The 13731-nt window shown below is 46.6% G+C and overlaps 1 protein-coding gene across 1 annotated transcript; it reads right to left on the bottom strand.

The window, feature by feature from the left end:
• Positions 1-1462: 1462 nt before the first annotated feature.
• Positions 1463-11734, bottom strand: PBK (PDZ binding kinase). Its single transcript, XM_028725289.2, has 8 exons — positions 11628-11734; positions 10908-10979; positions 9658-9754; positions 7965-8107; positions 5854-6023; positions 3574-3703; positions 3214-3384; positions 1463-2112 (listed from the first exon to the last, which is right to left on the bottom strand). The coding sequence occupies exons 2-8, from the start codon at positions 10963-10965 to the stop codon at positions 1907-1909; spliced, it is 975 nt and encodes a 324-aa protein (XP_028581122.2). The 5' UTR covers positions 10966-10979; positions 11628-11734; the 3' UTR covers positions 1463-1906.
• Positions 11735-13731: the final 1997 nt, after the last annotated feature.

Here is a 13731-nt window from a genome sequence, read left to right as displayed (position 1 = left end):
TGGAAATGGGGCCTTGCTTTGTTATGTAATTTATCTTTATCACTAAGAGTAAGCTTCCTGGCTATCCCTTTCACTATGGCCTTTAGCTAATTTTCTGCTACATGTACAGCCTGTTTGCTGAAAATGGGACTTTTGCCAGAAGGGTTTAAAACTACAGTGGTACTTCGGGTTACATACGCTTCAGATTACATATGCTTCAGGTTACAGACTCTGCTAACCCAGAAATAGTATCTCGGGTTAAGAACTTTGCTTCAGGATGAGAACAGAAATCGTGCTCCAGCGGTGCAGCGGAAGCAGGAGGCCTCATTAGCTAAAGTGGTGCTTCAGGTTAAGTACAGTTTCAGGTTAAGAACAGACCTCTGGAATGAATTAAGTACTTAACCCGAAGTACCACTGTATCAAGCTGAAGTGGCAGGAGAATCCTTTCATTAATTTTCAGGAACTCAGGAACGCCACTCTTACTTGTTTTACTCCTTTCAGTGGGTGCCAGAGCAATGCCATTGAGGTTATAGAACACTAACATCACCTGTTAGAGTGACTGAACAGCTTATGATGAATTTTAGGAAAGTTTTTTATGTGGGAACATCATCTCTTGTAGGGGTTTGTGTCAGATTCAAATGAAGGAGGCTGCCTCTGGGTTTATCAGAATAGAATCTCTGAAACAAAACCCTCTTCAGTATCATGGTCCTAATCCCCACATGGAATCCTTTCAGATGTCTTGTGCATGAGGTGGGATCGTCTTCTATAACCCACGCTGCTTTTATGTCCACTATTCTGTACCAAACACTACGTAGTTTCCCCATCTTGGCTCAGAGCCTTTTGGCACCAGCATATAAACAGCTAAACTTTGTGTGCCTGTATGGTTGTCATGCCATTTTGTTTGCCATTGTAGAGTTCTATCCCACCCTACATGAATGATCTGGAATAGGAACACCCCAATATTTGTCCCAATTTCTCCTCGGTAATTAACAAATCTAAGCCTCAACTCCAGCATCTCAGCTGTCTTGTCTAGTTTTGACCCCCAAGCATGTAAGAAGAACTGGGAGTATACTAACAAAGGTACTGGATTTCAACTTCCTACCTAATAAGCTCCTTGGAGGTTTGGACTCATCTGGGAAAGAAACCCAGACTGTCTTGATCCTTAGCCCAACAAGTAGTTGAATGCAGAGGGACCCGACTTTACATCAGACAGGAGAGCCCAGTTTAAAACCAGCAGCCACAAGAATGAGAACGCGGGTGCATGGGTGGTGCAAAGTCAAAAGATAACCAAGGAACATCACAAAATAAAAAAATTCCTTCCAGTAGCACCTTAGAGACCAGCTAAGTTGGTTATTGGTATGAGCTTTCGTGTGCATGCACTTCTTCAGATACATCAGATGCAAGGAACATCACCTCACTGCCAAACAGCCTGAGGATACAGCCATTTTCTAAACAAGAAAATAAACCAGTTTTTGTGCCAAACTGACAAGTTTGAAAGGTTTTATTTCAACAGCCACAAATGTTCTGATATTTACTCATAAGACAAAAGTACAAGTCAAGATCAAAATGAACAACGCAAACACAACCAGAACAAGAGGAGGAGCAGGGAAGGGAACTGAAAGACCTGAACAAGTTGCTTTATATTTACAATACTGAAAAACTAACTACAGGGCTGCTAGGCATCAGCTATCAGCTAAGGGTGCGGTGTGTTTGTGTGTGTGTGTCACTTAAGACACAACTTTGTGGAATACGGAATATTTAGAGTCAGCGTCTAAATAGCTTGAAATGAAACCTTGTTAAAAGCCCCCCGTTCTAATATAAAACTATGGGAAACTAAAAGTCCATATCCCCATGTATGAACACTACACAGAAAGCAATAAAAGAAAATGAAGCTGCCATAGTAGTGCAGGGTTGTAGAAGAGGGCACTTATTGTATGGATCCTTCCGCCTCCAAAACATCCACGATATGTGCAGCTGCAGGGCGCTTTTCCGGCTCCTCCATAGTGCAGAGAGAAAACAGCTCAATGACCTTTTGATAGGAAGGATCCAACTCTTCCATGTTGAGTGGCGGCCGAGTCCCAAGGGCAGCGTAATAAGCGTCTTCATCAAAGTCATCTTCATCAAAAGAAGACTCTACAGAGACATGACAAACAGGCCAGAGCAAGCCAGTCACCAGATGAAATAAAGGCCCTCACGGTTGTTATGCTGGTATCGAAGGAGGAGGGAAAGGGGATAGAAGGAGCATGCTCTAGAAAAGGCACAAAATTAAATCACTTGAGGGTCTTTCTAAAATGCAAAACTCAAGCGGACCATTTTACACACACAAATATATTTCTCTTATCCCTTGGAAATGTTAAATAAGTACAACCGAGTAAAAGTTGTATTAAATCTTCAAAGTACAGTGGTACCTGGGGTTACATATGCTTCAGGTTACAGACTCCGCTAACCCAGAAATAGTCCTTCAGGTTAAGAACTTTGCTTCAGGATAAGAACAGAAATTGTGCTCCGGTGGCATGGCAGCAGCGGGAGGCCCTAAAGTGGTGCTTCAGGTTAAGAACAGTTTCAGGCTAAGAACGGACCTCCAGAACGAATTAAGTACAGTGGTGCCTCGCAAGACGAAATTAATCTGTTCCGCGAGTCTCTTCGTCTTGCGGTTTTTTCGTCTTGCGAAGCGCGGCTATTAGCGGCTTTAAGAAAAAGGAAACAAACTCGCAAGACATTTCATCTTGCGAAGCAAGCCCATAGGGAAATTCGTCTTGCGGAACGACTCAAAAAACAGAAAACCCTTTCGTCTAGCGAGTTTTTCGTCTTGCGAGGCATTCGTCTTGCGGGGCACCACTGTACTTAACCTGAGGTACCACTGTACAGTCATACCTCGGGTTAAATATGCTTCAGGTTGAGCGTTTTCAGGTTGTGTTCTGCAACAACCCGGAAGTAACAGAACGGGTTACTTCTGGGTTTCGCCGCTTGTGCATGTGCAGATGCTCAAAATGATGTCACGCGCATGCACAGAAGCGGCAAATCACGACCCGCGCAGATTGCGTTCCGCTCAGGATGCAAACGGGACTCCAGAACGGATCCCGTTCGCATCCAGAGGTACCACCGTATTGGGCTGCAAAATAATGCTCAAAAGTCCCTAGGCCACAGCCTGTTCCCAAGGACCACAGAAAGCTTGGCCCAACAGAAAGCCAGCAAGTCTGCACTCGGCTGGACCAAAAGGAAGCACAAACACACCTTCATCTTCTTCCTCCAGGTTAAGATGAGGTATCGAGAGAGTCATCATTTCCCAGAGTGTAAGCCCAAATGCAAAGATGTCAGCCTTGTCAGTGATGGAGCCATCTCCCTCAAGCGCTTCCTTGGGCTTCCAGGGCTCCGTGCCAATATAATGGGCTTCTGGGTCACTCACTGCACGGAAACAGAAAATCCAAATCAAGATATCAAGAGCCATCCTCATGACATCCCAGTTGGCCAAGAGTAAAGCAGAGCAAAGGCAGACGCAGAGATCCAAGGGCAGAAAGCAGAAGGGAAGATGCAGCAAAGAGGACTTGGCCATTGAGACAGCAGCCGTAGGACATTAAAAGATGCCACACATACCCATCATATTCTCATCCAGAGGCAGCGAAACGCCCACGTCGCAGATCTTTATTGACTCAAAGTCACCTTTAATGACAACATTGGAAGATTTGATGTCACCGTGAAGCAAGTTCTTGTCGTTGTGTAGATACTGAAAGGCAGAGGTTCGGATGAGTGCCTTGCTACCAAAGGGAATCAGAACCGAAAGATAATTTCAAGGCAGGTGTGGGCTTTAGTGCAAGTCTCTCTTCAGGAAATGCCTCTCAAGTTTTCACCTCAAGTGCCAGGCACTGTTAAGGCGAAGAGTATAGATTCAAGGCCCCCCTGCTTTTAGGGATCCTGCCCTAATTCACTCAGGATCCTTGGACGCACACATCTTGGAAAGGCCTCCTCTTTAAGCAATGTAGATACTGGTAGACACCCCAGAGTTTAAAATCCTGCAATGTGGCGCCTTCAAAGGACACGAATACCGTCAGTAAGTAATTTCATTGAGTTAAAGCAGCTTGCGATGGTGCCAGCATTGCCAAGAGACAGAAATGTTAGAAAGGCGTGTGACCAACATAAGGTGACAAGCCAGATAACTCACCTAGCTAACTGTAAACCCCCCAATGACTTCCTCAGGACACCGCTGCCAAATTCTTCTGTCGAGTCATCCCTACTCAACAGTCCTGAAATTCCTGCCCTGGTTCCATGCCACTCTTTGTAAATAGGGGCCACATCACTTTCATGTGTTTCCGAGCACAATTCAAAGTGTTGGTGCTGACCTTTAAAGCCCTAAATGGCCTCGGCCCAGTAGACCTGAAGGAGCGTCTCCACCCCCATCATCCAGTCCGGACACTGAGGTCCAGCTCCGAGGGCCTTCTGGCGGTTCCCTCGCTGAGAGAAGCAAAGCTACAGGGAACCAGGCGGAGGGCCTTCTCGGTGGTGGCACCCGCCCTGTGGAACGCCCTCCCATCAGATGTCAAGGAAATAAACAACTACAGTGGTACCTCTGGATGCAACTGGGATCCGTTCTGGAGCCCCGTTTCCATCCTGAAGTGAACGCAACCCATGTCTGTGGGTTGCAATTTGCCGCTTCCGCGCATGACGTCATTTTGAGTGTCTGTGCATGCGGTGAAACCCAGAAGTAACGCGCTCCGTTACTTCCGGTTCGCCACGGAGCATAACCTGAAAACACTCAACTTGCAGCACATTTAACCCGAGGTACTAGACTTTTAGAAAACATCTGAAGGCAGCCCTGTTTAGGGAAACTTTTAATGTTTAATAGGTTATTGTACAGTATTTTAATATTCTGTTGAAAGCCACCCAGAATGGCTGGGGAAACCCAACCAGATGGGCGGGGTATAAATAATAAATTTTATTATTATCATCATCATAATACGTAAGTTAGTACTGCTGAAACTATTTGACTGTGCAACAGACCACCAGCCTTGCAGCAGTGGACATGATATCACCACTCTGCATTCTAAGGAGCCAGCGTGGTGTAGTGGTTAAGAGCGGTGGACTCATAATCTGGTGAACCGGGTTCGATTCCCTGCTCCTCCACCTGCAGCTACTGGGTGACCTTGGGCCAGTCACACTACTCTGAAGTCTCTCAGCCCCACTCACCTCACAGAGTGTTTGTTGTGGGGGAGGAAGGGAAAAGGAGAATGTGAGCCGCTTTGAGACTCCTTCGGGTAGTGATAAAGCAGGATATCAAATCCAAACTCTTCTTCTTCTAAGGGGCTTTCCAACTGTGAACCAGTCTCCCCCAGTCCAAATTCCCTGTTTGCCCCCTTCTCAGCTTGTTCCTCCCGCTGTGAAGGACCTCTTATTAGGACCTCTTATACCTGGAACTCCAACCTAAGAGTAAGCTTCCTGACTATCACTTTCACTATGGCTTTGAGCTAATTTTCTGCTCCACATACAGCCTGTTTGCTAAAAATGGGACTTTTGCCAGAAGGGTTTAAAACTCCTATCAAGCTGGAGTGCCAGGGGATTGCTTTCCTTAATTTTCAGGAAGTTGGTGCACCAATGCAACTCTTACTTGTTTTGCTCCTTTAAATGGGTGCCAGAGCAATGCCATTCTTCACAGCTTGTTCCTCCCAATTGCCCCCTTCACAGCCTGTTCCTCCCCCTGTGAACTGGACCTTTATTAGGACCTCTAATCCCTGGCACTCCAACCTCAGTCAGTCACTTCCTTCTGAGAGAGACTCTTCCCTTTGCTTCAGAACCAGAGAAGCCTTTTAGCCAAACTTGTGTTCTCGAGACCAATGACTCTCCCGTCGCTACAGCATCACACGCCAGCCTCCCCAGACCTACCTTCAGGCCCCTTGCCATGTGCAAGGCAACTTTCAGGATGGTGGCAGCTGGAAAGGGCCCCAGATGTTTCGTGTTCCTTTCTTCAATTAGGTCATTGAGAGACTTTTCTCCCCCGTATTCCATGGCAAGGCACATGCTCCCATCTTTAGCTTCGGCGAACGCACGGTAGCCTTTAAAGACAAGCACACAGCCATTTGTTTATGGGCCAGAAAAGCTATCTCCATTTAATGGCAGCCCACAATACAGTTATTCCCAATGTAAACCTTCAATGAACAGGGCTAGCATTCAGCCAGGGAAAAGCCAGTTTTTATCCTTGTTACACAATTTCCCCCATGTTCAAGTACTGCTATTTTCTAGCACTGTTTCAAAAACAAGATAAAAGATAACACATATTTATAATACAGTCGTACCTTGGTTCTCAAATGTAATCCATTCCAGAAGTCCGTTTGACTTCCAAAAACGTTCGAAAACCAAGGCACAGCTTCCAATTGGCTGCGGGAGCTTCCTGCACTCAATCGGAAGCTGCGGAAGTCGCGTTGGACGTCCGGGTTCCAAAGAACGCTTCAAAACTGGAACACTTACTTCCAGGCTTTCAGCGTTCAGGAGCCAAAATGTACAAGTACCAAGGCATTTGAGAACCTAGGTACAACTGTAATCGTATTAAAAGTACACCTTGGAGAATAAGTGTCAGGGAACTGCCATCAGCTCAGAGGCGAGAGGTGGAAGGGCAGTTGTGTTATAGGGAACCTCCGAAAGTCTTGCAAAGCAGCTCCTCCTCTAGCAAGGAGGAAAGCCCCACCTCCAGTGGAGAAGAGGTGAAGGGACCAGGGGATGCTAGGGAGGACCTCAACAGGGGAGCAAACAGGGGAGGAGGGAAGTGCCCCTTTGCCAGCCCCCACTCTGCGCAGGAGGTTTGGGCGCAGGGAGGGGTGGAGAAGGTTGGGGGTCAAGTGACTGTTATGCTGGGGGAGGTACAAGGACTGACCACTCCCAGATTCTGCTAGCCAGACATGAACTTGTGACGCTCTTCACTGTAAATAGTTTCACTAAGAATAAAGCCTGGAAAAGACAGGTCGGAGTCTTGCCTGTTTGCTCTCGAGCAACCACACCACCATCTGACAATGAGGATAAAAATTATGCAACTACATATGCCTCCCTAAGGAGACAAACGGGGCACCACCATCAAGAAGGCTCTCGGCTCATCACCCATTTTAACTCCGATGGCGGAGAACGTGGAAGAGCACCCAAAGATCACTTCAATAGACAGGCAAGTTGGTAGAGTGCTTTGCAATTCCCAGCCACTAGTTGTGGCAGGTTCCCTATTCACATTTTACAGCTAGGGAACAAAAGCTATCTAGACACCCCTGAATACCGTATTTTTCGCCCTATAGGGCGCACTGGCATAGGCCAGTTTTTTTTGGGGGGGGACTATTCCCCCCCCCAACCGCGGGGCTGGGGCAGGGGAAGCCCGAGCTTCCCCCGACCCCAGCCCCCAGAACAGGCTGCCGCCCGCAAGCCTTGCGAGCCTGGCGGGACCTCCCACTGGGCTCCCAAGGCTTGCGGATAGCTTCCTGAAGCCTGGAGAGCAAGAGGGGTCGGTGCGCACCGGCGCCTCTCGCTCTCCAGGCTTCAGCAAAAGCCTGCATTCGCCCCATAGGACGCACACACATTTCCCCTTCATTTTTGGAGGGGGAAAAGTGCGTCCTATAGGGCGAAAAATACAGTAATTTAGAAGAGCCACCTCCATCCAGCTCCGAGGGCCTTCTGGCGGTTCCCTCCCTGCGAGAAGCCACGTTAAAGGGAACCAGGCAGAGGGCCTTCTCGGTGGTGGCACCCGCCCTGTGGAACGCCCTCCCACCAGATGTCAAAGAGATAAACAACTACCAGACTTTTAGAAGACATCTGAAGGCAGCCCTGTTTAGGGAAGCTTTTAATGTTTGATGTATTACAGTATCTTAATATTTTTTGGGAAGCTGCCCAGAGTGGGTGGGCGGGGTATAAATTATTATTATTATTATTATTATTATTATTATTATTATTATTATTATTATCCCGCCTCTGGCTAATAGGTCTGAATGATGACCCCGCACTTCCCCCCATTCAAAGCTTACCCACAATGTTTGGGTGCTGAAGGGTTTTTAGAATCTTGGCTTCTTCATTCAGCCTTTGTTGATATGTAGTTCTCCGGCTGGCGTCACATTTGAGATTGATTTTCTTCACAGCCCAGGGAGAGCAAGAGATACCCTTGGGAGACCTGGAAGCAAACTATGGAAATCAGAGAGAGGGATCTGGGCAAACCAGATTTCTTGGACCACAAGAACGTCTGTTTCCTTCCTCCTCTGAGGATGGCTGACGTAGCAGATTCAGTCAGAGGCTATATTATTATGACATTTAGGAGTAAACAGCACATATTTCTCTTACCCCAACCCTAGATCAGGTGTGCTGACAAATCCAGAAATAATATTACTATATTATGTCTCTAAGCACACCCTCACATCAGCCCAGAAATCCTTTGATGTGTGAGTTTCAGATCAATCCAGATTGCAGTACAGAGGTAACTCAGGTTAAGTACCTAATCCGTTCCAGAGGTATGTTCTTAACTTGAAGCACCACTTTAGCTAATAGGGCCTCCTGATGTATGGAAGTGAGAACTGGACCATAAAGAAGGCTGTTCACCGATGAATTGATGCTTTTGAATTATGGTGCTGGAGGAGACTCTTGAGAGTCCCATGAACTGCAAGAAGATCAAACGTATCCATTCTTAGGGAAATCAGCCCTGAGTGCTCACTGGAAGGACAGATCCTGAAGCTGAGGCTCCAAGACTTTGGCCACATCATGAGAAGAGAAGACTCCCTGGAGAAGACACTGATGCTGGGAAAGATGGAGGGCACAAGGAGAAGGGGACGACGGAGGACGAGATGGTGGGACAGTGTTCTCGAAGCTACGAACATGAGTTTGACCAAACTGCGGGAGGCAGTGGAAGACAGAGGTGCCTGGCGTGCTCTGGTCCAGGGGGTCACGAAGAGACAGATACGACTAAACAGCAACAAGCTGCTGCCAGAGCACAATTTCTGTTCTCATCCTGAAGCAAAGTTCTTAACCCAAGGTACTATTTCTGGGTTAGTGGAGTCTGTAACCTGAAGCTTCTGTAATCTGAGGTACCACTGTACAGTGGTGCCCCGCAAGACAAATGCCTCGCAAGATGAAAAACTCGCTAGACGAAAGGGTTTTCCGTTTTTTGAGTTGTTCCGCAAGACGAATTTCCCTATGGGCTTGCTTCGCAAGACAAAACGTCTTGCGAGTTCTTGTAAGTTTGTTTCCTTTTTCCGTGCTTCATAAGACGAAAAAGCCGCAAGACGAAGAGACTCGTGGAACGGATTAATTTCGTCTTGCGAGGCACCACTGTACATTGTAAGTACATGTAAGAACAACCAGGAGACGCCATATGAATTAGCCTGCACAGCAGTTAAGTGTTTCCACCATCTGAGCCACAGGGAAAGACAACTCACCCCAATAGGTATATAGACCCAGGGGAGACCGCCTTCTCTACCCCAAATCTGGCAGGTGCTTTACTAAACCAAATATTCCTGGCAGCTTTTAAATTACTAAATTATTTTTTTAATTGCATTTGTTTTATTTTGAGTTTTTAACACCAATGTGCCCTGGGCTCCTTAGGGAGGAAGGGGCAAGATACGCATTTAATATATACATATTCTTTCCCAGCCCCCAGCAGCATAAATCCACTCCACTCGGCAATATCAGTCTTTCTGCTTGAAGTCCCCGCCGTCCTTTAAGACAACTTACCTTTTCATAAGATAAACATTGACTCCAGTTCCATAGCCAAGCTTCTGCATGAAGGGAGAGGCCGGAATAGCTATTGAGGGTGAAGAGCTACCCTGCCCTGTATGTGCAAAAAACAGAGATGTTGCTTTTGTTATTAGACATGCAAGAAAGATGTGTTTTCCATATCCGTGTGTATTCCATATACAACGGAACAGTAACACACCTAATACTTTCTTCCCCTTCTAAAGGAGGGCAAACCCCCTCCTGCTACAAGTTTTTCAAACAGAGCAGGGTATGGCAAGACTCCATTTGAATCCTTCTAACCAGCTTTCCCCAAACAGAGAGCCAGTGTGGTGTAGTGGTTAAGGGCGATAAGACTCGTAATCTGGGGAACCGGGTTCGCGTCTCCGCTCCTCCACATGCAGCTGCTGCGTGACCTTGGGCCAGTCACACTTCTCTCTGAAGTCTCTCAGCCCCACTCACCTCACAGAGGGAGGAAGGGAAAGGAGATTGTGAGCCGCTTTGAGACTCCTTCAGGTAGTGATAAAGCAGGATATCAAATCCAAACTCCTTCTTGTGCTCTCAGATGGTCTCCACTTCAGCCTCCACCTGCCCCACCCACTATGGCCAATGGTAAGGCATGATGGGACCTATAGCCCCAATTTTTAGAGGCTGTTCACTCACTGCCCTGGAGAATAGCAGCAGCAGCAAAACAAAAACCTCTCATCTGCTTCTGCCAGGGAGACAGCAGGGATGGGGGCTCTGTGGCCCTCAAGATGTGGTTGGATGCCAAATCCCACGAATCCAAGCCAAGGTGGCCAGTGCTCAGAGATTCTGGGCCACAGATTCCCCATCTCTAACACAGAGGTAAACATCTATAAAGATGTTTAAAGATTCTTTTAAAGACTGTCTTAAGACAAAAAGACTTGATTCTCTTAAGGGAGTTCTTTTTGGATCATCTTTTAATAAAAAAGTTTTTTTTTAATCTTTCATCTTGTAATTTATTTTATAGGGAAACATGTATAGTTCAAATTTTGCCTGTAACACTCCCTAACACACATTGACAAAGCATAGCTTTAGAGGATATCTGAAGGCAGCCCTGTTTAGGGAAGCTTTGAATGTTTAATAGGTTATTGTATTTTAGTGTTTTGTTGGAAGCCGCCCAGAGTGGCTGGGGAAACCCAGCCAGATGGGCGGGGTATAAGTATATTATATTATTATTATTATTATTATTATTATTATTATTATTATTATTATTATTATTGCCTCACCTGATCTCTTCCCCCCAGGTGGCTTGCTAGGGGTCTTGAAAGCAGTTTCCGCATCCATGGCTCAGAATTATTCTGTTGGGAGAGAAAGAAGAGTTCTTACAGTCCCAATTACTCTCCCCACAGTTATTATCATTGGCCATTATCTACCCACCGTTCAGCTCTTAAGTTCCCAGGATGGGTTAGGATTCTTAAAACCCCACGTTAAAAGCAGTTTTGAACAACTATCAATCATAAAAATTAAAGGCTGGGGGGGGGGAGTTTTGGGAGCATTTGGGGTGTGGGTATATAGGGACTGGGGCTCTCGCAAACCCACTGCACCCCAATTCCCCTCACGACCCCCCAGTCCTAAGGAACCCCCCCCGAAGTGCCATGTCCTGGGGGCGCCTCTTCTAGGTTTCGACGGGGACTGGGAGGAAATCCCTAAACGAACCGGCCCCCCACAGCCAGGGTCCTTTGCAACCCCTAAAATAAAAAGCTGCGGGGGAGGTTTGGGAGGATCGGGGGGGGCAGTTAGGGGCCAGGCCCTGCGCAATCCAAGGACCCCCCCCCCCCATCATCACACCCCCTTCCTTGGGAACTTGGGGGGGGGCGACATCCTGGGGTCGCTTTCCTTCCCACGTGTTTTATTTGTTCGTGCGATTTGAAGCCGAGGGGGGTTGTCCCCCTATGCCCCCTCCCTCTACGACCCCCCCCCCGCGCCTCCTTCGATCTTCCCCCCACCTGGGAGAGCCGGACGCCGCCCAGTCCCTGCACAGCTGCCTCCGTTTGAATCTTGGCGGGAGCGAGAGGCGGCGACGGTGGCCGGCGAGGCTCAGGAAGGGGGCGGGGCAGGGGCGGGGCCAGGGGAAGAGAGAGAGAGAGAGAGAGAGAGAGAGAGGAAAGAATTGGGGGACAAAGTGTTTTAGGGGGGCTTTTGCAAGGGGGAGTGTATGTTGTGTGCGGGAGGGGAGGGAGTAACACCCCCCAATCTTTATAAAAATTACAGATGCTTTATCCTTGGGTGTCAGCGTTGCTTGTGCAGGTTCTTTGCTGTTCACTTGTGTTCCTACATATATTAAGTTAAACAGAATCCCCCTGGCAAATAGAAGGGGAAGAAATGGAGGCAGTGAGAGATTTGACTTTCTTGGGCTCCATGATCACTGCAGATGGTGACAGCAGTCACGAAATTAAAAGACACCTGCTTCTTGGGAGAAAGGCGATGGCAAACCTAGACAGCATCTTAAAAAGCAGAGACATCACCTTGCCAACAAAGGCCCGTATAGTAAAAGCCATGGTTTTCCCATTCCACTGCCTCCCGCAGTTTGGTCAAACTCATGTTCGCAGCTTCGAGAACACTGTCCCACCATCTCGTCCTCCATCGTCCCCTTCTCCTTGTGCCCTCCATCTTTCCCAACATCAGGGTCTTTTCCAGGGAGTCTTCTCTTCTCATGAGGTGGCCAAAGTCTTGGAGCCTCAGCTTCAGGATCTGTCCTTCCAGTGAGCACTCAGGGCTGATTTCCTTCAGAATGGAGAGGTTGGATCTTCTTGCTGTCCATGGGACTCTCAAGAGTCTCCTCCAGCACCAGAATTCAAAAACATCTATTCTTCGGAGATCAGCCTTCTTTATGGTCCAGCTCTCACTCCCATACATCACTACCAGGAAAACCATAGCTTTAACTATATGGACCTTTGTCGGCAAGGTGATGTCTCTGCTTTTTAAGATGCTGTCTAGGTTTGTCATTGCTTTTCTCCCAAGAAGCAGGCGTCTTTTAATTTTGTGGCTGCTGTCACCATCTGCAGTGATCATGGAGCCCAAGAAAGTGAAATCTCTCACTTGCCTCCATTTCTTCCCCTTCTATTTGCCAGGAGGTGATGGGCCCAGTGGCCATGATCTTGGGGTTTTTTGATGTTGAGCTTCAGACCATGTTTTGCGCTCTCCTCTTTCACCCTCATTAAAAGGTTCTTTAATTCCTCCTCACTTTCTGACATCAAGGTTGTGTCATTTGCATATCTGAGGTTGTTGATATTTCTTTCTGCAATCTTAATTCCGGTTTGGGATTCATCCAGCCCAGCCTTTCACATGATTAATTCTGCATATAAGTTAAATAAGCAGGGGGACAATATACAGCCTTGTCATACTCCTTTCCCAATTTTGAACCAATCCGTTGTTCCATATCCAGTTCTAACAGTTTCAGTTTATTGGTTAATTTTTCTAGAGGGGACAGCTATGTGTTGATGTTCCTAAAGGCTGGCAGGGTGCAGATGGAGATGCGGGGCAAATTCCCTGGCATTTCTGCCAGAAGCTCAGCAGCAGAGGAAAGAGGGCAGCGACCAGGGAGAAGAGTCGGTGGAGGAAGATTGGAAGAAATTTAAAGACTATTTACAGAAACATTGTAAAATTAATGAATGTTAGAAGGATGTTGGAATGAAGTTATGTGGTTTTAGCAGAAATGTTATAAAGAATTAGGAAAAAACAGACTGTTAATTGGTGAAAGGAGGGAAAGTAAAGTTACATTATATTAAGATAAATTACAGGAGAAAAATTGGAAAAGATGGAAAGGATTTGCTGAAATAGTTAACCGAACTAGAATACAAAAAAGGGGGGTGTGAGGTCAAGGAAACAAGCAAATGAAAGATAAGTTATGGGAAGATTCGTTGTGGTTTTTTTAATGGATTTTATTTTTTCTGTTTTCTTCTTTTTCTTCCTTTTTTAATTTTTCCCCCTTATTGTGATGTGTTGTTTTGTTTTTGTTTAATATGGTGTTTTTACTTTTTCTTTTTGTAACCTTTAAAACTTTAATAAATATTATTATTTATAAAAATAAAAAAAGGAAAGAGGGCAGCG

Source organism: Podarcis muralis, chromosome 3 (genome assembly GCF_964188315.1).
Source record: "Podarcis muralis chromosome 3, rPodMur119.hap1.1, whole genome shotgun sequence".
In the NCBI taxonomy this organism is placed as follows: Eukaryota; Metazoa; Chordata; class Lepidosauria; order Squamata; family Lacertidae; genus Podarcis; species Podarcis muralis.
Note: the sequence above shows the minus strand (reverse complement) of the source record. Positions and strands in the feature narration are given on the sequence as shown.

Coding starts and splice junctions, on each gene's coding strand:
- PBK (XM_028725289.2), bottom strand. CDS start 10,965: ATGGATGCGGAAACTGCTTTCAAGACCCCTAGCAAGCCACCTGGGGGG. Junction 8,108..9,657: donor AATGTTTATCTTATGAAAAG/GTAAGTTGTCTT, acceptor GTTTGCTTCCAG/GTCTCCCAAGGGTATCTCTT. Junction 6,024..7,964: donor TCAGCACCCAAACATTGTGG/GTAAGCTTTGAA, acceptor TTGTCTTTAAAG/GCTACCGTGCGTTCGCCGAA.